This window comes from Macrotis lagotis, chromosome X, assembly GCF_037893015.1.
Source record: "Macrotis lagotis isolate mMagLag1 chromosome X, bilby.v1.9.chrom.fasta, whole genome shotgun sequence".
Classification (NCBI taxonomy): domain Eukaryota; kingdom Metazoa; phylum Chordata; class Mammalia; order Peramelemorphia; family Peramelidae; genus Macrotis; species Macrotis lagotis.
Window position 1 is genome coordinate 185,309,315 of NC_133666.1, and position 25,505 is coordinate 185,334,819.

At 36.1% G+C, this 25,505-nt stretch overlaps 2 protein-coding genes across 10 annotated transcripts in view; one reads left to right on the forward strand and one right to left on the reverse strand.

Annotated features, from left to right (window-relative positions):
* RNF38 (ring finger protein 38) overlaps positions 1–20,702 on the reverse strand; it is a 242,399-nt gene extending 221,697 nt beyond the window's left edge. For 3 of the 4 annotated variants that reach the window (XM_074200439.1, XM_074200437.1, XM_074200435.1), the window contains exon 1: positions 20,493–20,701. In XM_074200439.1, coding sequence (XP_074056540.1) covers positions 20,493–20,520 — 28 coding nt within the window. In that variant the 5' untranslated portion in view covers positions 20,521–20,701. Of the gene's footprint in view, positions 1–20,492 lie in introns of all 4 variants that reach the window. The other variant, XM_074200436.1, reaches the window with a different exon arrangement.
* MELK (maternal embryonic leucine zipper kinase) overlaps positions 17,709–25,505 on the forward strand; it is a 90,786-nt gene continuing 82,989 nt past the window's right edge. For 5 of the 6 annotated variants that reach the window (XM_074200428.1, XM_074200430.1, XM_074200433.1 and 2 more), the window contains exons 1-3: positions 17,709–17,843; positions 21,429–21,542; positions 24,063–24,148. In XM_074200428.1, the coding sequence (XP_074056529.1) occupies positions 21,479–21,542; positions 24,063–24,148 (150 nt within the window). In that variant the 5' untranslated portion in view covers positions 17,709–17,843; positions 21,429–21,478. Of the gene's footprint in view, positions 17,844–19,781; positions 21,079–21,428; positions 21,543–24,062; positions 24,149–25,505 lie in introns of those variants that run through there. The other variant, XM_074200429.1, reaches the window with a different exon arrangement.

Below are 25,505 nucleotides of genomic sequence, written 5' to 3' on the forward strand. Positions count from 1 at the left end.
TCAAGAAAAACCCCAAATAGAATCATCATAACTGAAAAAAAACAACTGAACAATAAAATGCTCATTTCATTGGGCAAAGAGGTCCAAACAGACCTTTTTCTCTATTATTTCAGGTAGCTTTAAAATACAGGTTTATTAATTTTAAAATGATATATTAATTCTTGACCCCTAGATCAGAACTGAAGTTTTATCAGTAGAACAGTGTTCCCCTGATCATTTATTTTCTTAATTCTGTATATTTCCCATCTCTATCCCCACTTCTAAGGTATGCAGTAATTATAGACATACAATAAGAGCATTTATGATCAATTATGGATTTTTGGAGAGAGTAAAAAATCAGGAAAAGAAACAGTTTAAATAAAGAACATGAAAAATAACATGCTAGCAAATAGGCAAGTTCAAGGAGAAGAAAAAGTTTTCAGAGCAGTCCTTAGTTCTTAAAATGGTGATGACAACTGGCATCCTGAGTCTGAGTTTTTTTGTTCCCTTTATCAGAGACTATACCCTCCCGTGCTATCAATGAAGACAAACTTCCTCTCTGTGAGCTGTGTTGTCTGTAATCCCTCTATCACAAAGAGCATGTCCCTTTTTCAAAACTTGCAGTCTGACCCCAGCTCAAAGATTACACTAGTCCAAAGTCTCAGAGCTAAAAGGGAACTTCATCTCTCCAAACTACAAATTCCAGAAAACCAGTAGTTTTCAAACATCTCTTACACAAGATTTAATTGCCCTTGAAAGGTATAACAGCTAATTTCCATTTTTGTTTGCTGAGAATCTATTTCACTAGTCTTGTGACTAGAGCTATCCAACTGTACTACAGAAGCAAAGAGAGCAAGTAAAGCTTGTTGCAAGTAATTGTGCACTGTCAGTCTAGTGTACAAAGGATATTATTTACTGGCCCTAACTGTTGCTTTGGAAAAAAATTAGCAGTTAAGTGCCTTAGCACAGTGCCTAGCACATAGTAGACAATAAATGTTTGTTGATTGATTCATTTATTGATGTTCGAGATTAACTAAAGTAAATCTATATGCTAAACTCTGGGAATACATGGGAAAATGAAATAGTTCTTGTCATCATAGAGTTTACATTCTGATGGAAATTAGAAGGAAATAACAGAAGAAGGTAACTCAGACTAAAACCTGGGAAGATGACCTAGTATAGGAGTTAGCCTATGAGAACCTGGAAGAGTGAAGAATTCTAAGACACCCAAGTAAGCAAGGTGAACTTTCCAGGAAAGTAGGACAGTGATATATATGTAAAAAGAATAGAAGTCGGAGATGGGACATCAAGTATAAGAAAAATCAAGTAATATTTTAAAATAATTAGGTAGGCAAAATGGGAAGTGGATGGAAGATGAAGAGAGACAATAGCATTGTTTGATCAGAAATACTTGTATTAGGAAAAACATGAATGGGGAGGGAAAGAATGGTGGAAGGTATTGGGATATACATCAGTAGATAATGAAGAAGATACAACATTTAGAACATATGAAAAGAGAAAATAAATATGGATTTTTAAAATGGATTTTAAAAATCTAGAATAGATGATTTTATACATCAGTAGTTCTTTCCCCCCCCCAAAAAAAACCAAAAAAATAAAACTGTACTATTATTAATCTCTCGATTTTCCTCAAAGGTAATCTCTTTCTTCAAAAGTCAGAGAAACCAATTCTGGACCTTGTTATCACATAAGGAAAAACTGATTACCAAAGCTGAAATAATTAGAACTTTGGGGAGAATTGACTACATCAACTTTGAATTTATGAGGAAGTAGATACAGTATAACATTTGCCAAGATTTTTGGGAAAACATTTCAAAGGATGTCAAAAAAAAGATTATCAAGAATTCTGATCAATACAATGATCAACCATGCTTCCAGGGGACCAGTTACATACAGTGCTACCCACCTCCTGACAGAAAGGTGTTGGACTAAATAAAAAGAACAAACACATCAACAACATTATGAGATGAACAACCTTGATGGAAGCAACTCCTCTCAACAGTCCAGAGAGCTGGGACAACTGTATTTGACTGGTTATGGTCTATATTATCCCAAGCAGAGAAAGAAAAACAAAACAAAACAAAACTCACAGGAAAAAAAAACCCTTCTGAATCTGATGAACACTTTATAAAAATTATCTCTTATGTATCTTTCTTTCAATCCTAATTCCTCATGCCCAAAATTACTAATTCTGTAAATGTGTTTAACAAAATATGTATGTAAAATGCTAACCTGACTGTTCCCTGCTGAGGGGAGAGAGATGGGAAGGAAGGGTAGAGTCCAGGATATTTTGTAACTTGGAAATATGCATATACAAATAGATGAAAATAAATACATTTTAAAATTTTAAAAAAAAGAAGAAACAAGTAAAGTAGGCAGGTTAGCTGGAATGTATCATGTGGTACTAGAATGTGAAAGACTTTTAATGCCTAACAGAGGATTTAGAATTTATCCTAAAAGTAGTAGGGACTCATTAGAACTTTTTGAAGAGGGGAATGGCTTTATTCTAAACAAAATTATTTGGTGTTTCTTGAACATAACATCTCTTAACTTCATATGCCTTCATATACACACACACACACTTTATTTCTCTTGGTTGAAATGTCCTTTACCATGTTTCTAGAATTCCAGTCACCTCTGATGCCATCTCTAAAAGGAGGCTTTTTCAACAATGAGCCCAGGCTTTCTCCCATTTACTTAGTTTTTATTTTATATATATTGCTTATATTTTCTCATCTGTAGATAACAGGCAGGTTTTCATAATTATCCTAATAATTAACAAGATGTCCCATCCCAAAAGTCTTAGTGTAGTTTGTTTTTGTTGTGGGTTTTTTTTTTTTTTGGCTTTTCAAGGTAATGGGGTTAAGTGACTTCCCCCAAGGTCACACAGCTAGGTAATTATTAAGTGTCAAATTTGAACTCAGGTTCCCCCCTCACTCCAGGGCTGTGCCACCTAGTTGCCCCCTAGTTTTAAACTACTAAAGCTTAAATGTGCTAATAGCCTAAATTTTGAGGACACTGAATAATCTCTTTAAAGCTGTTTAGTTTCTGTCATTTTATACCAGTTGTCTGGTACTTAATGTGATCTTAACAGGTAGTAGAATCCTAGGATCATCTATTTAGAAATAGAAGGGCTTTTATGGGGTTATAGAATTCAATCCATTCAGTTTGAGGAAACTGAGGGTCAAAGAAGTTAAATAATTTGGGCATGAGGTCATAAGTAAAGAGTTGAACACTGAACAATTGTTGTTGAACTAAAACTCCAGCTAGATCTATGATGATCTCAAGAAGTAGGCTTTTATAGACTGATTTATGAACCTGATCAGCAATAAAACTCTCTTTCTGGGAGAAAATGCACTAATTACAAGTTTTAGATTATCAACATACAAATGGAATTTTGATACCGCCTGCTTATAAGTTAGGGACTTCCTTTGATGACTGAATTTTTTTCTTTTAATCAAGTGATTATTGACATAAGGGGAGGGGCTCCTTTCAGAATATTCCTTTCAGAATTGACTCTTTGGTGCCATCTTCAGTTTTTTAAAAAAAGTAATTTATGTTTAACTGCCCTTCATTTATATGCATAGTCCATAGCTAGGGAAACTGCACTCAAACATAGGCTAAAATTGTCCACATTTGATGCTTTAAATTATGAGAAGTTCACAATACATATGATATATGCTAAATTTAAAGTCTAAAATTGGAAATAAGTAAATATTCTAGATTATATGAAATATGAAAAAAAGTCTATCAGAGTTGATTTTTTTGCTTCCTGTTTAACCAAAATGCCTAATGCATAGTTGTCATTGCTTAACTAGTGCTTTAAGACAAGGTTGCTTTCACCTAGGAATAAGTTATATATATATGCTCTCAATGAGACACTTCTAACTTCAGTAATCTGATTTTAGGGTACCTTTTTCCATCCTGGTTTTATTTCAAACTATCATCCATTTTAAAGCACCTACTATATAAGAATCCGTATGGCATAAGCAAAAGAGAACCAGCCTTAGATAGGGAGTCAGTCTCAGAGTTAATAAGGGTTCAAAGTATTTCCTCTCATGCATAGATCATACTTTTTTTTTTAGGTTTTTGCAAGGCAAATGGGGTTAAGTGGCTTGCCCAAGGCCACACAGCTAGGTAATTATTAAGTGTCTGAGACCGGATTTGAACCCAGGTACTCCTGACTCCAGGGGCGGTGCTTTATCCACTGCGCCACCTAGCTGCCTCCCCTCTCATGCATAATAGCAATGTGACCTGTCACTTCCCCCAGGTAAATCTCTAAGATAGTTGATTGCATATAAATTGCCAGTGTGGAGCAATGAAGAAAATATCCCTTACGGTGTTCCCTACTGGTTCCCTGAGGAAACCACTGGTCTAGACCTTCCCCTATGAAAAAATTTTTCTAGGCATCATGCTAAGTCCTGGAAAGAGACAAAAATGATAGTTCTCTTCCTTTAAAGAACTAGAGATTAGCACAAAGTGGGAATTCTGAGATTTCATAGTCAAAACACTTAGAGTGAACATTCATCAGCTGGGAACCCTGCTTCCATTAGCTTCATGTATAAGTTTGTATGACTTCTTTTGGGTCAGAGCATTTGAGATCAATAGAATTGATATATGTCTTGGTTCATATTCCCTCCACAGGTATTGGGATATATAGACCTCTGTCAATCTGCAGATAATTAGAATAACCAGGGGACCAGTATCAGCTAGTAAGTTCTAGAAATGATTAAAAGTTCTAAATGATTTATAAATAAATTCATAGACCAGCAAGGTTATAATGATTATTTTGCAAGATACAGCAATATGTGAACTGAGAAGTTCCAGACGAGCAGGCTGGTTTTTAGAGAAGTGGAGGAACTAAAGACCAAATTGCTAATTTTCATTAAATTATGGAGTATTTTGTTATGATCCCCACAATCACTTCAGCTTCATTGACTATACTAAAACTTTTGATTGTGGGGATCATAACAAAATGTGGCAAGTCTTCAAAGAAATGGGATTACCATATCACCTTATTTGTCTCCCAAGAAAACTGTATGCAGGCCAAGAAGCAATCGTTAGAACTGAACATGAAACAATTGATTGGTTTAAGATTGAAAAAAGAATACAACAAAATTATATATTGTCGGGGGCAGCCAGGTGGCGTAGTGGATAAAGCACCGGCTTTGGAGTCAGGAGTACCTGGGTTCAAAATCGGGCTCAGACACTTAATAATTGCCTAGCTGTGTGGCCTTGGGCAAGCGGCTTAACCTCGTTTACCTTGCAAAAAACCTAAAAAAAATTATATATTGTCATCTTATTTTTTTAATTATAGGCAAGATATATCTTGTGAAATACCAGGTGAGACAAATCAAAAGTTGGAATCGTCAGAAGTATCAGTAATTTCAGATACTGATGACACCACTCTGATGGCAAAAAGTGAGGAAGTATTAAGAAGCTTTTTGATGAGGATAAAAGAAAAGAGTAGAAAAACTGACTTGAAGATTAACATAAAAAAAAATCCTAAGGTCTTGGCAACTGGTCCCATTACCTCCTAACAAATAGAGAAGAAATGGAAATAGTATCTAAAAATCACTGCAGATGGTGACTATAGCCATGAAATTAAAAAGACATTTGCTCTTTGGAAAGAAAACTATGTGAATTTGTACAACAAACTAAAATGCAGAGATATCACCTTTCTGAAAAAGTCCAAATAGTCAGGTATAGTTTTTTCCAGTACCAATGAATGGCTGTAAGAATTGGATTATAACGAAAATTGAGTGCTGTCAAATTGATTCTTTTGGGGCACCTAGGTGGCCCAGTGGATAGAGTACCAGCCCTGGAATCAGGAGTCCCTGAGTTCAAATCGGGCCTCAGACACTTAATAATTACCTAGCTGTGTAGCCTTGGGCAAGCTACTTAACCCCATTTGCCTTGCAAAATCCTAAGAAAAACAAAAACAAAACAAAAACCAAATTGATTCTTTTGCTATAGAAGAACTTTGAGAGTCCCCTGAACAAAAATGAGATCAAATTAGTCAATATTTAAATAAATTCAGACTATTTACTGGAAGATCAAATATTGAAGTGAAATTTAAATACTTTCCCATATAATGAGAAGATGGAACTTATTGGAAAAGACCCTGATGTTGGGAATGATTGAAGGCAAAAAAGAAAAGAGGACAACAGAGGATTAAATAGATAAATAGTGTCATGGGAATAATGAACATAAACATGGACAAACTCTTAAGAGATGGTGGAGGATAGTAGAGTATATGGTCCATGGTGTCACATAGAGTTGAAAATGACTTAAGAAAAACAACATACAGCTAGAGTATCTAGAGTATCACAAGGCAGGGTGGTTAGGTGATGTAGTGGATAAAGCACTGGCCTTGGAGTCAGGAGTACCTGGGTTCAAATCTGGTCTCAGGCACTTAATAATTACCTAGCTGTGTGGCCTTGGGCAAGCCACTTAACCCCTTTTGCCTTGCAAAAAAACCTAAAAAAAAATAGATTATCACATTTTCCTGACTCTACCATTGTAAGAAGGTTCTCTCATAATATTATTTTCATTATTCTGTAAAAGTACTATGAATTTCAGAAATGCAAATTAAAACAACTCTAGCTAATATGACAAAAAAAGGAAACTGATAAATGTTAGAGAAGATATAAGAAAACTGGGATACTGTAGTCTGAGTTGTGAAGTGATCCAGGAATTTTGGAGAGCAATTTGAAACAATGCCCAAAGGATTATAAAACTGTATATTCCCTTTCAATTAACAATATCACTGCTAGGTATGTATCATAAAAAGGGGGGAAGGGGAGGGGAAAAGTTAAATAACATTTGTATAAAATATAGCAGCTCTTTTTGTGGTGGCAAAGAATTGGAAATTGAGGATATGTACATCAATTGGGGAATGACTGAACAAATTGTGATATATGAATGTGATTGTGTACTATTGTACTTTAAGAAATCTTGATAGACTTCAGAAAAGCCTAAAAAGACTTGCATGAACTGATGAACAGAACCAGGAGAACACTGTACATATTAACAGCAACATTTTTTGTTGATCCACTATAATGGACATAGCTTCTCTCAGCAGTTCAGTGATCAAGGACAATTCTAAAAGACTTGTGATGGAAAATATCATCCACCTCCAGAGGAAAAACTATGGAGTTTGAATGCAGACCAAAGAATACTGTTTTCACTTTTTAAAATTTGTGTTTTTTTTTTCCTTTCATGTGTTTTTCCCCCATTGGTTTTGATTCTTCTGTCACAACGTGTCTAATATGGGAATATGTTAAACATGATTGTACATGTATAACATCAAATTTGCTTGCTGTCATGGGAAAGAGGAAGAGAAAGGAGAGAGAAAAATCTGGAACTCAAAATCTTAGAAAAAGATGAATGTTGAAAGCTATTTTTCCATGTAATTGGAAAAAATAAAATAACATTAAAAAGACAAAAAATGTTGTATGATCAACTGTGAATTACATGCTATTCTCAACAATATATTAATCCAAGATAATCCCAAAGACTCATGATGAAAAATATTATCACCTGATGTAGCTTTCCTTTCTGCCGTTTTTCCTTCCCTCCTTCCCATCTACCTTCCTCCCTCTCTCTTTCCTTTCTTCCTCCTTTCTCTTTTCCCCTCCCCTCTCCTCCCTTCCCCTCTCCTCTCTTCCCCTCCCTTCCCCTCTCGACCTGCCCTCTTTTTCTATTTCTTTCACAGAAAGACGAATATAGAAATGTTTTATATAATTCTATGTGTATAACCTATATTGCATTACTATTTGAGGTAGGGGAAGGAGTAGGAAGAAGAAATAGAATTTGGTACTCAAAAGTTTAAAAAATATATTGAAAATTATTTTTACATGTAATTAAGGAAATTTTATCTATCTATCTATCTATCTATCTATCTATCTATCTATCTATCTAAATTCAATAGATAGTTTAGAGTGGTGCTAATTTAATGCTACCAGTGTGTTTATTAATCTAAGATACAAACTTATTCAGACCCTGCTACTAACTAGAATTTGGATTCTAGCCATAACATTTTGCCCATGTTCTCCTAAGCTTACAATATAAAGTTTACTAAGGACAAAGTGCCCTGCCCTTTGTATTCACCTACTATGTCAATGGGAAAGTGGTAATGCACACAAGGTTATTTCCATTTGGGAGTATGGTTCCCTTGAGGTTGCCAGCACAAGCTAGTATTCTGCTGCTTCTACTCTACTGTCTAACATTTTCTATGTACCTGTGAAAATCATGTGGAATTATGTTATGCACTAGCTGCCAACCACAGGATAGAGGTTCTTTTGTTTATCCCAGAATAAACCTGGTTTTGAGAGAGAAGCCAAGACAGTAGAGGAAGTTCTCTTTCTACTATGAACAAGAAATGTTTGTCATCTAGTGCAAAGGGGAAAATTAAACTTAGAACCTTAGATCCTGAGCTAGAAGGAAACTTTGAGGCTATCAGGTCTAATCTTTCTATTTTATAGATGAAGAAACTCAGGTATTGTGGGTACGCTTCTCTTAAGGTCACCCAGAGTAATGACTGTAAGTGGCAAATGTGGGGTTTGAACTTAGGGCCCCAGACTCCAGATTCTTGCTTTTTCCACTGTATATACCATGCTTCATTGGTACAATTTTAAGCACAAATCATTTTGGAAGTTTGATGAAGCCTTTACCCCCTTTAACAAAATAAGATTTTTAAATGTACAAAATAAAATACATAGAATTAAAAACAAGTTAATAGACCAGGGGTTAAGAATTAAGGTGGGAATATGCTTAATATAAGTTTATTTTAGTGATATAGTAATTTCCATTCATGTCTTGGTTATAGTTCAATCATTTAACAGAAATCGATTAATAAATAGTATCTACTGAGTTGCCTCACATTCAAGACAGTGATATTAATAATAATAATAATAATAATAACTAGCATTTAAATAGTACTTATTATATGCCCGGGTACTGTAGGTACGAAGCCCTTTACAAAAATGATCTCATCAGATTCTCCCAACAGCCCTGGGAGATAAGTACTATCTTCATTTTACAGATAAGGAAACTTAGATTTGTCCAGGTTCACATAGTAAGTATCTGAACTCAAATTTGAACCCTGATCTTTCTAACCCAAAGCCCTCCTTTGTTCATAGTACTTTAGTTTCTGGTTATAAAGCTCTTGGACATTTCCAGTTTGGATTATTTTGAACTGTCCTTTGCACTGTTCAGAATCATCTGCCCTGACTAAGTTGTTATGGGATGATTATTACTTTGGTATATGAGTTGACAATCTAGTGAAGATATGAAGCTAAACTGTGAAATCACAATCTTAGTGCTAAGATTAAAGGAGAGAAAAAATATTGAAAGAAATAAGGTAATTTGAGACACAAATAATCCAAGAATCACAAAATTTTAGAGCTGGAAGAGATTTTAGCAGTCACCTGGTATAACCTATACCTCAAAGGAATTCTGTTTAATACATTAGTTAAGAGGCTTGTAATTATAATGACCAAGTTTGACTTTTTGCTAAGAAATAAGAAAAAGCAATTCCTTCCTTTCATTACAGATGAGGGGTACTATAGTTATTGTCATTGCATATATTATTAGACTTGGTCAATAGGTCAGTTAATTTTGCTGAACAATTTTTTCCCTTTCAACTTTTCATTGTAAGGAAAAACATGCAGGGTTGAGGGCAGTGAAAATTTAGCAATTAATGTGATAATAAAACAAAAAGGTATCCAAAAGTTACTAAACTCAGGGCAGCTAGGTGGCAAAGTGGATAGAGCACCAGTCTTGGAGTCAGGAGGACCTGAGTTCAAATCTGACCTCAGACACTTAATAGTTACCTAGCTGTGTGACCTTGGGCAAGTTATTTAACCCCAATGCCTTGTGAAATAAAACAAAAAGTTAATTAACTCCATCTCTCAGGTCAGGATATTTTCTCTGGCTGCCCTCTGTATCTGAAATGCTCTTCCTCCTCAACTCTGTATTGATTTTCCTGGTTTCCTTTAAATCTTAGCTAAAAAAATCTCATCTTTTACAGAAAGTCTTTCTCAGCCACTTTTAATTCTGGTGCCTTCCCTCATTTAATTATTTCCTATTTATCCTACAAATGGATTGCTTTATTATAATTGTTTGCATGCTTTCCTCCCTTATTAGATTTTTAAGTTCCTTTAGGTCAGGAACTGTCTTTTGCTTCTTTTTATATCCCTAGCACCTAGCACAGTGTCTAACACATAATAGGGACTTAATGTTTATTGACTGATTGATTAAATGGTGCAGAACTACCAACCCAATGATACTACTAATAAAGCTATATTCCAAGGATACCAAAAGGAGAAGAAAAGGACCTATTTATAAAAATATTTAGGGAAATTCTATATGTAGTGGCAACTAGAAACTTAGATTTTTCTATCAATTGGGGAGTGGCAGTCAAATTATGGTATATTAATACCATGTGCCGTATGAAATGATGGAAATAATAGTTTCAGAGAAACTTGGGAAAACTTGTATGAATAGATACAGAACAAAATGAGCAGAAACCAGAAAACAATTTTAAAGACAAATCATTTTGAAAGACTTAGAACACTGATCAATGTGATGGTCAACGAAGATTTCAGGGGACCAGTTATGAAGCATGCTATCCCAGTCCTGATAGAAGGGTCTCAAGATGCATGCAGAATGAGATATACATCTTTGGACATGGTAGAAATTTATTTTTGCTTCACAATAATTATTGGTTACAAAGTTTTTGTTTTTGTTTCCTTAAATGATGGAAATGAGCTAGAGAAAATAAATGCTTATTAACTGAAAACAAAAAAGTAAAATTAAGGCATCAATGAGACAAAAATAAATCAAATAAAAATCTTGATAAACAGTCTCCACTACATTCCCTTGCTCTTTAGTTGAGAAGTCCTGACCAAAAAAAAAGGAAATATGCTTAATTTGACATTTTCTATCTGTTCCTGATAAAGTCATAATGGCTATTTGTAATAACTTTCATTTTCTAGATGCTCATTAACAGACTCTTTAATGATTGGTTCTAGATTTTCTCTGTGGTATCCTGAACTCCCTTCAAGACAGGTTACCCAAGCATAGAGTGGGTATCCTGAAGAACAGCACTGTGATATTGAGGAAGGATAGGAGGTATAACATATGATTGGCTGAGACCTTTAAGCCTTTCAAATAGTGTGGGGACACTGGAGATCTAGAGAGTGGACAAGACAGAGAATGATAGAGACAGAAACAGGTATATTTTGAGATAGATAAGATGTGAATTTTTGAATGGCAGATAGGAAATGTTTCTGGAATCATAGATATATGAGAAAGCTGGCTCCTACCATGTCCCTTGATTCTCATGCCTAGATTACCCTCCATCCTAGGTCAAAAACCAGACTACTCCAATCACCTTCTAGTTGACTGAGCTGAATTTTTATATTATTTCCATGATAAGGCTCTGGTGTATTCTTTCATATTTTCTAATCTATTTAACTTTCTCTATTTCTGTTTACTGTTTCTTCAGACAAAAGGAAAGGCAGCTAGGCAGTGCAGTGGATAGAGCACTGACCTTGAGTCAGGAGGACAGAAGTTTGAATGTAGTCTCAGACATTTGATACTTTACTAGCTGTGTGACTTGGGTAAGTCACATAACTCTGATTGTCTTGCATCCAGAGCTATCTCCAGGCATCCTGATTCATATCTGGCCACTGGACCCAGATGACTCTGGAGGAGAAAGGCACCCCCTTACTCAAATCCAATTTATGTGCCTGTCATGACAACACCTCCCTGATGTCATGGTCTTCTTCAGGAATAAAGGACAAACTTCAACAGATAAATGGATTTGTGTGCCAGTCCTTTGGTGGGAAGGAGATACTGGTAGATTTGCCTACCACAAGTCTTTTCCCCTCCAATTCATCCTTCATTCAGCCACAAAATTGATTTTCCTAAAGTGCAAGTCTGATCTTATCACTTCCTCCCTTATCCACTCAACAAACTTCAGTGCCTTCATATCACCTCAAAATCCTGTATTTGACATTCAAAACTCAGCTGCTTTTTAATCTTTTCAGCCTTCTTATCCTTACACCCTAGCACATATTATATAGTCCATAGACACTGGCCTCTTGTTTGTTCCATGAACAAGAAGACACTTTCTTAGTTTTGGGCATTTTCTCTATCTGCCATCCCTGTAAGATTCTCGTTCCTTATCTTTGCCTCCTGGCTTTTCTGGTCTTCTTCAAGATCCAGCTAAAAATTCTATCTTCTACAGGAAACCTTTTCAAACCACCTTTGCTTCTACTGTTTTCCCTTTGTTAATTATTTCCTATTTATCCTATATGTTGTTTGTGTGTATATGTTTTATATATATATATATATATATATATATATATATATATATATATATATATCTGTGTGTATATATTTGTATATATATTTTTCTCCCTTATTGTCAACTCCATTAGATTGTGAGCTCCTTGAGGGATGGGATTGTCAGGGAAAAGATAGAACTGATTTGGATCTTGCCCACTGCCCCTTCTCTGCTAGGCTACTGGTGGTATAGCCATGGCTCTTCTCCTTTTTTCTGATCAGATAGCTATTGGCTATTCTGCCACATTCAGACCATCTGTTCTGTATATTGGATGGCTATCCATATGTATTATACTATCACAAAGTCTAGGAAGGAGTGATCATTTCCCTCCAAGTTTCTCATAATTGACCATCAATTTTTGACCATAAAATGAAGGAAGGGAAATAATGTGTAATAATAATGGAAAGGTAATAATAATAATAATAATAATAATAATAATAATCAATAACCCTGGAGCTAGGTTATGAAGAATTTTAAATCTTAAGCAGGAGTTCAATTTTTATCCTAAGGAAAAAGAGACTCATTGGAACTTTTTGAAATGGATATGGCATATTCAGTTAGGACTATCATTTTGTCAAATGGTGGAGAAGATGGGGTGGGAGATCAATTAAGAGGCTATTATATTAGGCAAGGCAAAAAGTGATAAGGTGAGTTAGAGTGGTAGCCCATATTAGTGGAGATAGATACAAAGATTTTGTAGAATTAGAATCAACAAGGACTATATCTGACTGGATATAGCGGGTGAGAGAGAGTGAAGAGTTGAGTTTATTGATAATGGTTTGTTTATTTGATGTTGATGCTAAGATTTTAAATCTGAGTATCTTGGAAAATGGTGGTACAGCCTTTATTCTGGGTTGGGCTTACCAGATTCAGGTCTGGTAAATTAGGTTTAATATTAGAATAAAATGAGACAATCAGAGATCTTCCAATACTTAAATAAGGAGATTTATTTGACAAGAGAAGGATACTCAGTAAGGATAGGCATTGAGGACCTCAAGTGTTTCAGCAGATTGAAGTTCCCTTGCCTAAGTAGTCTTCCATGGTTTTTTTTTACCAAGCAAGTATGAGAACTCCCAGAGCTTCTTGTGATTGTTTTGTGCTCTAGTGACCAAGAAATGATATCAGCTGTCTTAACCTTTAGTCTCTTGAATCAATGAAGTCTTAAAGTGAATTTCAATATCCTTTAAAAACCAGCCCAACTTGTATGGGTGTAATGGGTGTAGGTATTAGGATTAAGTAATTGCTCATACCATAGCCCTAACCAGAAGTAGGAAAGTTAGGAAAAGGAATTTATTTGGAGTCTGCTTTGGGTATGTTGAGCTTTAGATGCCTACAGGCCATAGATAGTGGGAAACAGTTATTAGGGTGTCAGTGATGCAAGACTGGAGCTTAGGAGAAAGGCAAGAACTTGATATGTTGATCTGAGTTATCTGCATAGTGATTATATTTAAAAATATGTTTTTAGGGACAGCTAGGTGGCCCAGTGGATAGAGCACTGTCCCTGGAGTCAGGAGTACCTGAGTTCAAATCCTGTCGCACACACTTAATAATTACCTAGCTGTGTGGCCTTGGGCAAGCCACTTAACTCCAGTGCCTTGCAAAAAAATGTTTTTATATATCAATATCTATATTATAATATAGAAATAGTATAGATAAAGTTATCCTTTCTACATCATGTCTTTGCCTTCAAGGCATTCCCAATCTCAGATGAACCTAAAAATGGATTGCATTGTATAATATCAACCCAAATTTTACAATTAGATACTGTATATACCCCCCCAAAAGAAAAAGAAAAGAAATTCAGCTTTTTTCTCTGGCATAAAAGAAGAGTTAAAAACTTTTATGAGGATTTTTCTTATCATGGTGATGCCATGTGATAATACTGGATTGGTTTGCCATTTCTTTACAGATGAGAAACTAAGGCAAATAGAGGTTAAGTGACTTGCCACTTGGATCAGTTAGTGTGTCTGAAGCTGGATTTTTCTGACTCAGGCCCCATGCTGTATTCACTGCATCTTTTTCTTGTGCTTTACTTTGAAGAGAATTAGATTGTTAGAATAATTTTTCTTTAACTTTGTTAAGTTTTTCACATAAATATGTTCATTAGTGATGATCAACAAGCTAAAAATCTCTTTTCCTTGTTCAGCCTATATCTTTCATTACAATAGCCAAGAAATTCCCTAGAAATATTATTGAAAGTATTTTTCCAAATACTTTTCCTAGGTTAGTATCTCTGGATAATTAAAGGTTCAATACAAGCACAATGAAAAACAAATATATTAACTTTTATGTATCATATTGGCTATTTTTTTTAAGTTTATTTTTTTTGCTTATTTGTTTTTATCAGGTAAGATCCAACTCCTCACCAAACCTTTACATTCCTACTCCCCAACCTCAGTTGAGAACACAAGAAAAACAAAATCCATTACAAATATGTATACTCAATCAAAACAGATTTCCACATTGGCAACATCCAAAAAGTATTTGTCTTATTCTGCATTCTAAATCATTCACCTCTATCCTGAAGTAAATATGTTTCATCATTAGTCCTTTGGAATCATTGTTGTAGTATTTCAAAAATATTGTGAGCCAAAACTTCCAGTCATTCAGCCATTTATGGATACTTCTTTATATTCTCATTTTAGCTCTCTTTTCACTCTGTTCTATCTAGCTACCTCAAAATTAGATAATACTTAGGTTTGGTACAAATATGTCATTTTATTTTCATCTAATCAATTTTTGAAGAAGACCCCTTCCTGGAGAACTGTTTTGAGTGTGACTGTGGGTCCCTGGGATGTGTTCCTTGAAAGTGATTGTTCTCACCTTAGAGCTAAGACTGTTATCAACTCTGAGCTGGTTTATAACTACAGGAGTATAAGTGGTGAGATAGACTTCTATAATTTGGAGAATTTTTGTTTGTTTGTTTTGAACTGAGTACTGCAACAGAAGCAAGAAAGAGCAGTTGAATGGAGACCTAGAGAGAGCCATACAATAAGGAGGATAGACAGAAAGGCTGGAAGGGATTTCTAATTAGTGAAATCTAGGCCTAGTGTGAGACCTCAGGGTTAAGAGCTGAGTTCATTTTCTCTGGTTGGTGAAATAAAGGCTGGTCCATACCTGTTAACCATAATGTAGATTGAGTGTTTCTTTGCAACTTCTGACACTTGATCACTATCTTCCTAGATACTCTTCTTTAAGTTTTCATGAAATTACTCTTTCCAGGTTCCCTTTAGCTGTTTGAGCACTCCTCACTCTCTCATTCCCTGGATCAGTGATCCCCAAACTTATTAGCAAATTTGAGCCATCTCTAATATTATTTTTTTTAGTTTTTTTTTTTTACAAGGCAAATGGGGTTAAGTGGCTTGCCCAAGGCCACACAGCTAGGTAATTATTAAGTGTGTGCGACAGGATTTGAACCCAGGTACTCCTGACTCCAGGGCCAGTGCTTTATCCACTGCACCACCTAGCCACCCCCATCTCTAACATTATTAAAGATCTGTCTTAGAAGTATTGCCAAAGGGATCCAGATGTCTGCTGCTTTGGGGTAGAAATATCCCAATGTTCCCCTCCTCAACTGCCTCTTCCCTACATACAGTTTTAATCCAACCTTGAAACTAGTAATTTGTCAAGCTCACTTTGCTCCATCTTTTGGATTTATGAGAGTTAGAAAAGTCAGATGAAGGCTGCTGAGGGGCTGTACTGAAGTACTTGGAAGTGAGAGAGGGACTATAGCTAAAAGGTCAACAGGAAAGATTGTGGAACTGAAGTATTGTGGTTGAATATTGTGTTGCCAGATTCCATTTGGGTTGCAGGTGAAAGGTATTGATTGATTCCTTTAGTCCCTTCTCCCCTTTCCCTTTCTCTCTTTAGAAAGGATATGAAGCTGATGTTTCTTCAGGGTCCTGGTAGACTTTGCTTTGTTTCCTGAAAATCTGTTTATTCATTTACTCTTTAAACTTTTACTTTATCTCTTAAACTGGGAAAAATTGTTAACCAACCACGTTGCTAAATAGTATGTAGTAGAGATAGTAATTGGAAATCCTGGGGAGGGGAGATGGAGAGATTACAAATCAAACTATTTTTTTTGCCAGAGTATGGTGTCTGAAAGGTAGAGAAGGCAGTAAATGATTGGTTTTTACATCTTTCTAGGGAAAAGAGAATACATATACTGGTGATTCATTAGGCAGTAGCTGAATCAGTTTCTACTTGGATTTGCAAAGACAAAAAAAAAATGAAACAAATTCCTCCTTGCAAAGAGCTTATATTCTACAAGTGGGCAAGGTAAATATACTTAAACAGTACACTAATGCAAAGTATAAGAGGAAGAGAGATAAAAACTGAGATCCTGAGATGCTTCATGATGAAATTGTCACTTTTGAGCTATGCTTTTTAGGAAACTAGAAACTTTGGAAGAAGAAAGAGAGGGAGTATATTTCCAAAGTTTGGCAAAGATTAAGCAGAAGGAGCATTATATTACAGTGCTTATTAGTACATTCTCAGCTAGTTTTCAAGGACCTACTTGCAGTCAGATGGAAGAGTTGATGCCGGTGGAGAGCTGCCCCCCAGCAGCTGCTGTCAGCGATTCTAAGGTCACCTTTCATCTAATCTGTATTAAGTTTTTATGTACCTATATTGGGGCATAAATATATGTATATATATATATATTTATGTACACACACACATATTTGTATATAGTCTTCTCCATTAGAATTTAAGCAGAGGGGCTCTTAGATCCTTAATACACACACACACACACACACACACACACACACACACACATAGATGTAGAGTCTTCCCCATTAGAATTTAAGCAGAGGGGCTTGGAATTTGCTTTGACTATGCATATAAGGTTATAAAGGTGTTTTTTCAAAACCTTTCTTTTTTTTCCTTGGGGGGGGTTAAAAAAAATCGACCGATTGGCGGACACTGGGTTTGGAGGTAGACCGAGACTCAGATTCCAGTCTCTGTGGCTTTGGGCAAAAGACTTAAAACTTTCCGGGCCTCCGTTTCCCCCTCGGGTCACGACAGTATGGGAGCGGCTGGGCCGCCTGGAGCCTCTTCTAGCTCCAAGTCTGCGGTCCTGCCACCGGGGGCAGGGGTGAGGGAAACAGTAAAGCAGGAAGCGGCCCGGGCTCAGGCCAGCTGTACCAAGGCAAGGAAGAAGGAGGGGAGGCAGCTCCTGCCGGGCGGGCCGGCCCCCGGACAAGGGCCTGGAGGGCCTCGGGCTCCCGCGTGCCACGGGATTCGTGGCCAGTCAGAGACAAAGCACGGCCCTCGCCCCGCCCCCGCCCCGCCCCCGTCCTACCACACGCCTTTTCCGGCCTCTGCGATTTGATTCCATTGGCGGGCGGAAGCGGGGCGGGGAGCCGGGAGGTTTGAACCCGCTCCTCTCCCGGGAGCCTCCGCCGGCTTTCCTTCCCCGAGGCCCGTTCAACGGTTGGTCTCGCCTGCCCGCCGCCCCGCCCTGACCTCTTCCTCCTCCTCGTGGGTGAGTGGCGGGCACGGGAGCGGGAGGCCGGGCGCCGAGCCTCCGGAGGTCGCCCGCCGTGGCGCGGCGCTCTCACCCGCCGGGCGGCGGCCCAAGCCGGGCTGCGGCCGGCCGGCTTCCCTCGGCGCCCCGCGGGGCTGCTGTGGAATGCGGGTGGGTGCCGGAGTGGAGCCCCGGAGCCGTGAACGTGGGGGGCGGACAGTACGGAGCATGCCGCCCCCCGTAATCCTGCAATCAAAACTAGCATTTCCTTCTCCTAAGACCCTCTGTGTGGGCTACGAGTCTGCAGTCCGAGAAGGGGAAGAAAGGGTTAAAAGGGGGTGTGTGAGCAAACTACCTGTTATTCTGATGGGGGGGGGGGTCTGGAGACTCCGGAAGTGGTAATGGGCTCTGAGCTTTGCCAAACCCACGTTACCTGATGTAATAATAATAATAGCTAGCATTTTTTGTAGTACGATTCTATGGTTTGCAAAACACTTTTACCTGATTTAATAATAATGATAGAGTTTTCTATAATAGGGCTCTAAGACTTGCAAAGGACTTCTATGTTACCTGATATAATAATAATAGCGTTTTCTATAATAGGGCTCTAAGGTTTGCAAAACACTTTGTTACTTGATTTAATGGTGATAATAATAATAATAATAGCATTTTTTGCAGTAAGACTCTAAGGTTTGCAAAACACTTTTATGTTACCTAATTTAATAATAATAAAGCATTTATGTAGATAGGGCTCTAAGGTTTGCAAAACACTTTTATGTTACCTAATTTAATAATAATAAAGCATTTATGTAGATAGGGCTCTAAGGTTTGCAAAACACTTTCATGTTACCTGAAATAATGTTAATAATAGCTAGCATTTCTAGAGGGCTTTATAATTTGCAAAACACTTCAGGTGTTGTCTGATTCAATAATGATAGCTAGTATTTATATATTTTATTAGTATATATATATTTTTATAGTATATATATATATATATAGCAGTTATATAATTTGAGGTTTATAGGTGATCTGGTATATAATAATAACAGGGCTTTGCATTCTGATTTAATAATGATTGCTAGTCCTTAATAGCTCCTTAATTTCTTTTTTTTTCCCCGAGATAAGTGATTGACTCAGAGTCAAACAGCTAGTAAGTGACTGGAGTCACATTTGAACTTAGATCCTCTCTTCCCTAGGACTGGTGCTTTAACTCCTGGACCACCTAGCTTCCCTTAGCGCCTTAAGATTTGCAAAGTTCTTTTACATGTTTAATAATAATAATAATGAATATTGACATTTTATAGCATTTAAGTGCTTCCTAAATATCCCATTTTTATCCTCACAAAACCAAGATATTAATGTGACATTAATCATCCCCATTTTATAGGAGATGAAATGAAGATCTGAGTCAGAATTTGAATTCATGTTTTCTTGACAATAGGCCTGTATGCTCTGGGCTACCTGGCTAGTTGTAATAATAATAAAAATAATAATGATATTTAACATTATGAAGTGCTTATTCTATGCCAGACACCATGAAGCACTTTGCAATTATTATTTCATTAGATTCTCACGACAGCCTTGGGAGATAGGGGCTATTTTTAACCCCATTTTATGAGGCAGATAGGTTTAAATGACTTGCTCAGGGTCACATAGGTAGGAAATGTCTGAGGCTGGATTTGAATTCAAGTTTCCCTGCCTTCAGGACTAACCGAGAAGAAAGGCAGGAAGAATCCTCTCAGAGTAACTTTTTTAACATGAAAGCTGAAGGAGAAACATTCCCCTAAGAAAGGAGACTAGGTTTTAGGCCCAGTTTTGCCCCTTAGATTCACACATGCTTTTAAGTTGTTTAGTGGATGTTCAACCTCACTTTGAACACATTCAGTGAGGCAGGTGTTAATAGGAGATCTACAGGGGCTTTTTTAGCTCTGAATCCTATGACAAAAATGTTTGTTAGGAAACTCTTCTTTTATAAATCTCCTTTGTATGTATCACTTCTGCCTTTTGGAGTAACTAGGAATAGATTTTTTTTCTTCCTTCCACATGGATAGTGTTAGACTTGGAATCGGAAAGACTCATCTTCTTGAATTCAAATGTGGCCTTAGACATTTACTAGTGTGTTCCTGAGCAAGTCACGTAACCCTGTTTCTCTCAGTTCCTCCTCTGTAAAATGAGCTCAAGAAGGAAATGGCAAATGACTCCAGTATCTGCCAGGAAAACTCCAAATGTGATCACGAAGAGTGGGAAATGACTCATCTACAATGATTATCTCCCTGTTCTGCCTGTGCAGGCACTTCAGCTGCTTTTAACACATCAGGTGGAGGTATTTGTCTTTCCCTAACATAGTGGTATGAAGGGAGCTCAAGGAGTACAGGGAAAAAAGTTGGTCTTTCATTTTCCCAAACTTTTGAACTCCTACTCTATTCAGGGCCCTATGAATCATGGAGGAAATGAAGAGTAAGACATTCTTTACACTTACCAAGCTTCAGTCTTGTATGTAGGCTTATTTCTGTAGGCAGGGGACTGTTTTAGAGCATTGTAAACTCTTCCTCCCCCTCCTGCCCCTCACTCACTGTCTCATCTGCTTCATTAATTCTAGCTCTCAAAGCAACTTCATATCTTTCTCTGTCTCCAATCTTACGCCCTTTTGATTTTGTTTTAACTTACCTTGTGCTCCTTTGCTCTGTTCTTGCATTATTCCTCCGTTTCATTACCAGCAAAGGCTCATGTACACGCACACAGATAGACATACGATATTGGAAAGAATTTTTTTTTAAATAGGATTTTGAAGTTGGCCAGTTATCTTGATGATCATGAGAAAATTGAGACCAAGAGAAGCTAAGTAAATTACCTGGCCAAACTCATATGACCAATAAGTTGGTAGAGCCAGGATTAGAATCTAAATTGTTACAAAACACTTCTAGGAATCCAGGAATGCAATTCGGAATTCTGCCAAGCATCTTGTACTATGATGGTTTATTGTGCATGATAGATATTTGTCTAGAGGCAGTGTAATAGCAAGATTTATCTTGTTAAAGAAGCAGTCTACTATAAATAATGTTTCTTTCTGATTTATTAGATGGGAATGTCATGGCTAAATTTCATAGATAATCAAACAGTTGCATCTTAACCCAGAATCTTAAAATAATTTTCCTTTAGGCTATTCATTCGCCCAACATGAACTAGGGAGAAACAAGAAACAAAACCAACCCATTGGAGCTTCATCTCCTTTTACTTTCTCAACTCATTGATGGTAGGGATGCCAAAAGAGTGGGGGGTAGGTTCATTAGGAAGAAGAGACGCTCTGGGCCTGAATTTTATAGTTCCATGATCAACTCTGTAACTCAAAATTGACTTGTGTGTGTGTGTATTAACCATAGGTATTGATGCTAATCAAATGACTGTTTTCATCATGGTAACCATGATTATCAGATAGATGTTTGAATATTGAATATGTTGTAAAGAATTGTTGTGGGCATTGAGAAAACAGGATATTTTTGATCTCTGAGAAAGTTCAGATTTGACAATTCCTATCAATCATTTAGATCATCCTTAATTTTTAGTACTAGATTATAATGTTTTTGTGTTACTTCTTCTCAACAGATTGTGTTGCTTGTTTTGTATTTTTTGGTACCTTCAAACAAATTTTTACCATGGCTGTGGGAGATTATGATGAACTTCTCAAATATTATGAATTATATGAAACTATTGGGACAGGTAAGCTGTGTGTGTGTGTGTGTGTGTGTGTGTGTGTGTACACACATACAGACCAGTAACTTTTTGAGTTTTCAGCCCATGAATTCTGATTCCTAACCTGTGTTACTCTGTTAATTGAGCAGTCTTGTTTAATGATCAACACTACTATATATTTATTCTTCATGAGATTAGAAGGTGACATTTAGATAAACACTGATAGATGGAGTTTTGAGTTTTTAAGATTTAATTAATCACAGATTTTAAACTACTTATACCTATATATATACACTCATGGTCAATTATCTGTTGATTGAAGTGACTGTCCCCTAATGAAATGACCATAGTCATTTGACAGGCTTGATTCAATCTTAATTTTTTCAATATTAGTTTTATTTGAATACTCCATTAATTTAGATTGGTTCTTATATTATATTTTTATTTCCAGCCAGCAAAAGTTGTATATATTTTTCTAATTTGTCTAACTACTTAAGTAATTTGCTGTAACTTCATGAACTTTGTGTTCACTGCACAGTATATTACAGTGGATCTTGGAGTACCTGGATCTTGACACATTGATAGATGGTGTGTTGTTTCTCAGATTAAACTGAATGCTGTACAATATTTTCTTTGACTTTTAATTTCTCACAATTCATCTTTCTTACACTGCTGCTGCTCTTGGCATCTATGCATTCTTACTACCTTCTACATTGTTTTGTAACTTAAATCCTTCTATTTTGACACAGTGATTTTCTATTCAGTGGTGTTAATTTAGTTCTGTACCATATCAATCTTTATTAAAAAGTAATCACTTTTTGATACTATAATCATTGTCACACTCACTTCTCTGACTATATAAAACACATATTTTAATTTTAACCCATAATTTATTGTACTTTTTAATTTCCATACTCTAAGTAGAATAGCAATCTTAATTCAGGTTTAATAAATACAGTGAATTTGTAGAACTCACTTTTCCTTGGGGAGGGGTGTTATCTGTTATTATATTGTTTCAGGTAGCCTTCATTAAACAAGGCTTTTTAACAAGTTTGAGTCTATAGATTATTTCCTAAATGGAAATTGTAGAAAGGCAAGAATATTTTCACTAAACTGAATACTCAAATACTGCTGTAATGACATTACTTTTAATAAAAGTAATCAATTTTAAGTATTTTAATATGCGAAAAACCTATAGTTGATATGGGATTACATAATGTGGAATTAGGATGTATAGAATGATTTGCTGTACTCTCTGCTTTTATAGGTTAATATTGTGATGTTTGGCTTGAGTTTTTGGTAGAGAAATTGCTGCTAATGATGTATGTAATCTTTTTCCTCTAGGTTCCCATTTTAGGTAGAGTTCTGATGAGAGTAAATAGTCACTATTTCACTACTTAAATGGTTGGATTAATATCAATAATTTTTAACTAGAGAAATAACATAGAATAAGACATATTACTAGGCATGGAGTGGCACCTTAGGAAACCTCATTTAAAATCTAATGTGGAACTTGAACTTAAAAGACAGTATTTGTAGGACTATTTATACCTAGGAAGGTAGTAGGGAAATTCATTTTTACTCTCCCTGATTTAGATAACTGTTTCATTATTTTAACTCTCCTGCACAAAATATTGATAAGACTTTGGTTTATTTTGTTTTTGTTTTTTTTAGATTTTTCAAGGCAAATGGGGTTAAGTGGCTTGCCCAAGGCCACATGGCTAGGTATTTATTAAGTGTCTGAGGTCGGATTTGAACCCAGGTACTCCTGACTCCAAGGCCGGTGGTGCTCTATCCACTGTGCCACCTAGCCGCCCCAGCTTTTGGTTTATTTTGAAAGATTGTTGCTTATATTTACAATTTTATTAAAAGATGAATTGATGTTGAAAGTGTTAATCTTTTGTCATTGAATGATTATTTACAAACTTCCCCCTTTAATAAATTTTTGATTTCTTTTGTGTTTATATCATCTTTGTTTCCAATTGTATATTTCCTCTATCTTTTGTAATAAAGAATAAAACAGAGAGAGAAAAAGGCAGTTCAGCAGAACTAACTAATGAATTGATGAATCTGACAGCAAATGCAGTCTTGTTTCCATAGACTTCTGTTTCTTTAAGGAAAGGATAGTGATCCAAATTCTTTTCTCTTATCTGGTACCAAGTTTGATCATTATAAATTCACAATATTCAGTTTTGTTCATTTCTGCAGTTGGCTTATATTTGTGTTCATATATGTGTATATATATGTATACAGAAATATCCTTTTTTATATGTAATAAAATATATTTATGTATTGTTAGAGCAGTTTCCTCTGAAATTAGTTCTACATGTTACCCTGAAAAACATAGTTCAGTAATTTTTTTTTAAATGAAGAATTTAAGATAGTAACCTGGTATGCAATCAAATGTGAAGAAAGAATCAGGTTGTATATGGGAAAAGGTAGAAACATCAAGTTATTAGAAAATGACTTGTTTGCTTGAGTCTTTAATTATAGAGATTATTTTTACCTATTTTTATGTTGAAATGTTACTTTTTCTTAATAACTCAGGTGGTTTTGCAAAGGTTAAGCTTGCCCGCCATATTCTCACTGGAGAAAAGGTAGCAATAAAAATCATGGACAAGAATTCACTAGGGGTAAGTGTTTTTGTTTTCAAATGTTATATTAAATCAGCCTCATAACTCAAATTTGGCTTCTAATGCTCATCATGTAGGAATTTGAGATTAAATATTTTTTCTTTCTTTAAAAATTTATTTAGTATTTTATTTTTCCCCAGTCACATGGGGGGAAGAAATAGTGAACCAATCCCTATCCTTGAGTAGCTTGCATTTTAATGAGGAATATAAAAATTACATATATGACTACATATATAATAAGTTCAAATAATTACAAAGTATTTCTACATAAGTTAATTTGGGGAAGGAGAATACTAGCAGTTGAGGCAATCAGGAAAGACGCCTGCTTGAGTTCGGGCTTAAAGGAAAAGAGAGGTTTTTTTCGGAGGGAGTTCATTATATAGACATGGCAGATAATCAGTAGAAAAGCCTGAAGGTGGGAGAGGGTGTAATGTTTTTGAAGAATAGACTTTTAGTTTGATTGGATTGCCTGTTGTGGGAAAAGGAGAAATAGATATTGCAGCTGTAATATGTTAGGGTCAGGTTGGGAAGGGCTTTACAAACTCAACAAAGACACGTGTTTTTTCCTAGAGGCAATAGGGAACCCCTGGAGTTTGAGTAGGTAATTAGCACAGTTAGTTCTGCATTGAAGGAAAATCACTCTGGCGGTAGTGTGTAGGATGACCTGGAGTGAAAAGAGGCAGGAAGATAATTAGAAAGTCATTGGGATAATTTAGGTGAGAGGTTGTAAGGACCTAATCTAAGGTGGTAGCTTTGGGAGTAGAATAAAAGGGTCCGATTGAGATGTTGTAGAGGAAAGAAATGGCAAGAACATTTATACTAAATGTTAGTGTTTGCCAGGCTTGAAGGAGACCATTTGTTAAAAGGTCTTGACACTGAAAAGAATGCCTCTTTTAACCATAGGTTTTTTTCAGCTTGAATCTTGTAAAACTATAAAAATGCTGCAACACTACTATCATAATGTAGGTAGCAGAGTGATATTGATGTATTTTGGAAAAAAAGGGGAAAAGATTTATTATTCAGGTGCTTCAGAGAAAATAATCAGACTAGAATGTTGAGGGTCTGTGGCATCCAACTTTGTCAGAGAGCCGTTAAATAATGGTATGAATCCTATATTAGATGATTGAAATAAGATTTCTGAATAAGGTAGTAGAGCTGATAAAGTCTTCCATAGGGTGATATCTCCTCAATTCTTCACTTGTGACAATGGGTTTGGCATTCCATATTCCTGCTTTTGTAGTTTTTGTGATCAATATAATCAGTCTACTTGGGCCTTTGTCTCATTTGTTTCCACTTGTCTTTCAGTCCATGAGTTTGTTTCTTCTTAACTTTGCAAATTTGGTGAAGTAGAAGAGGG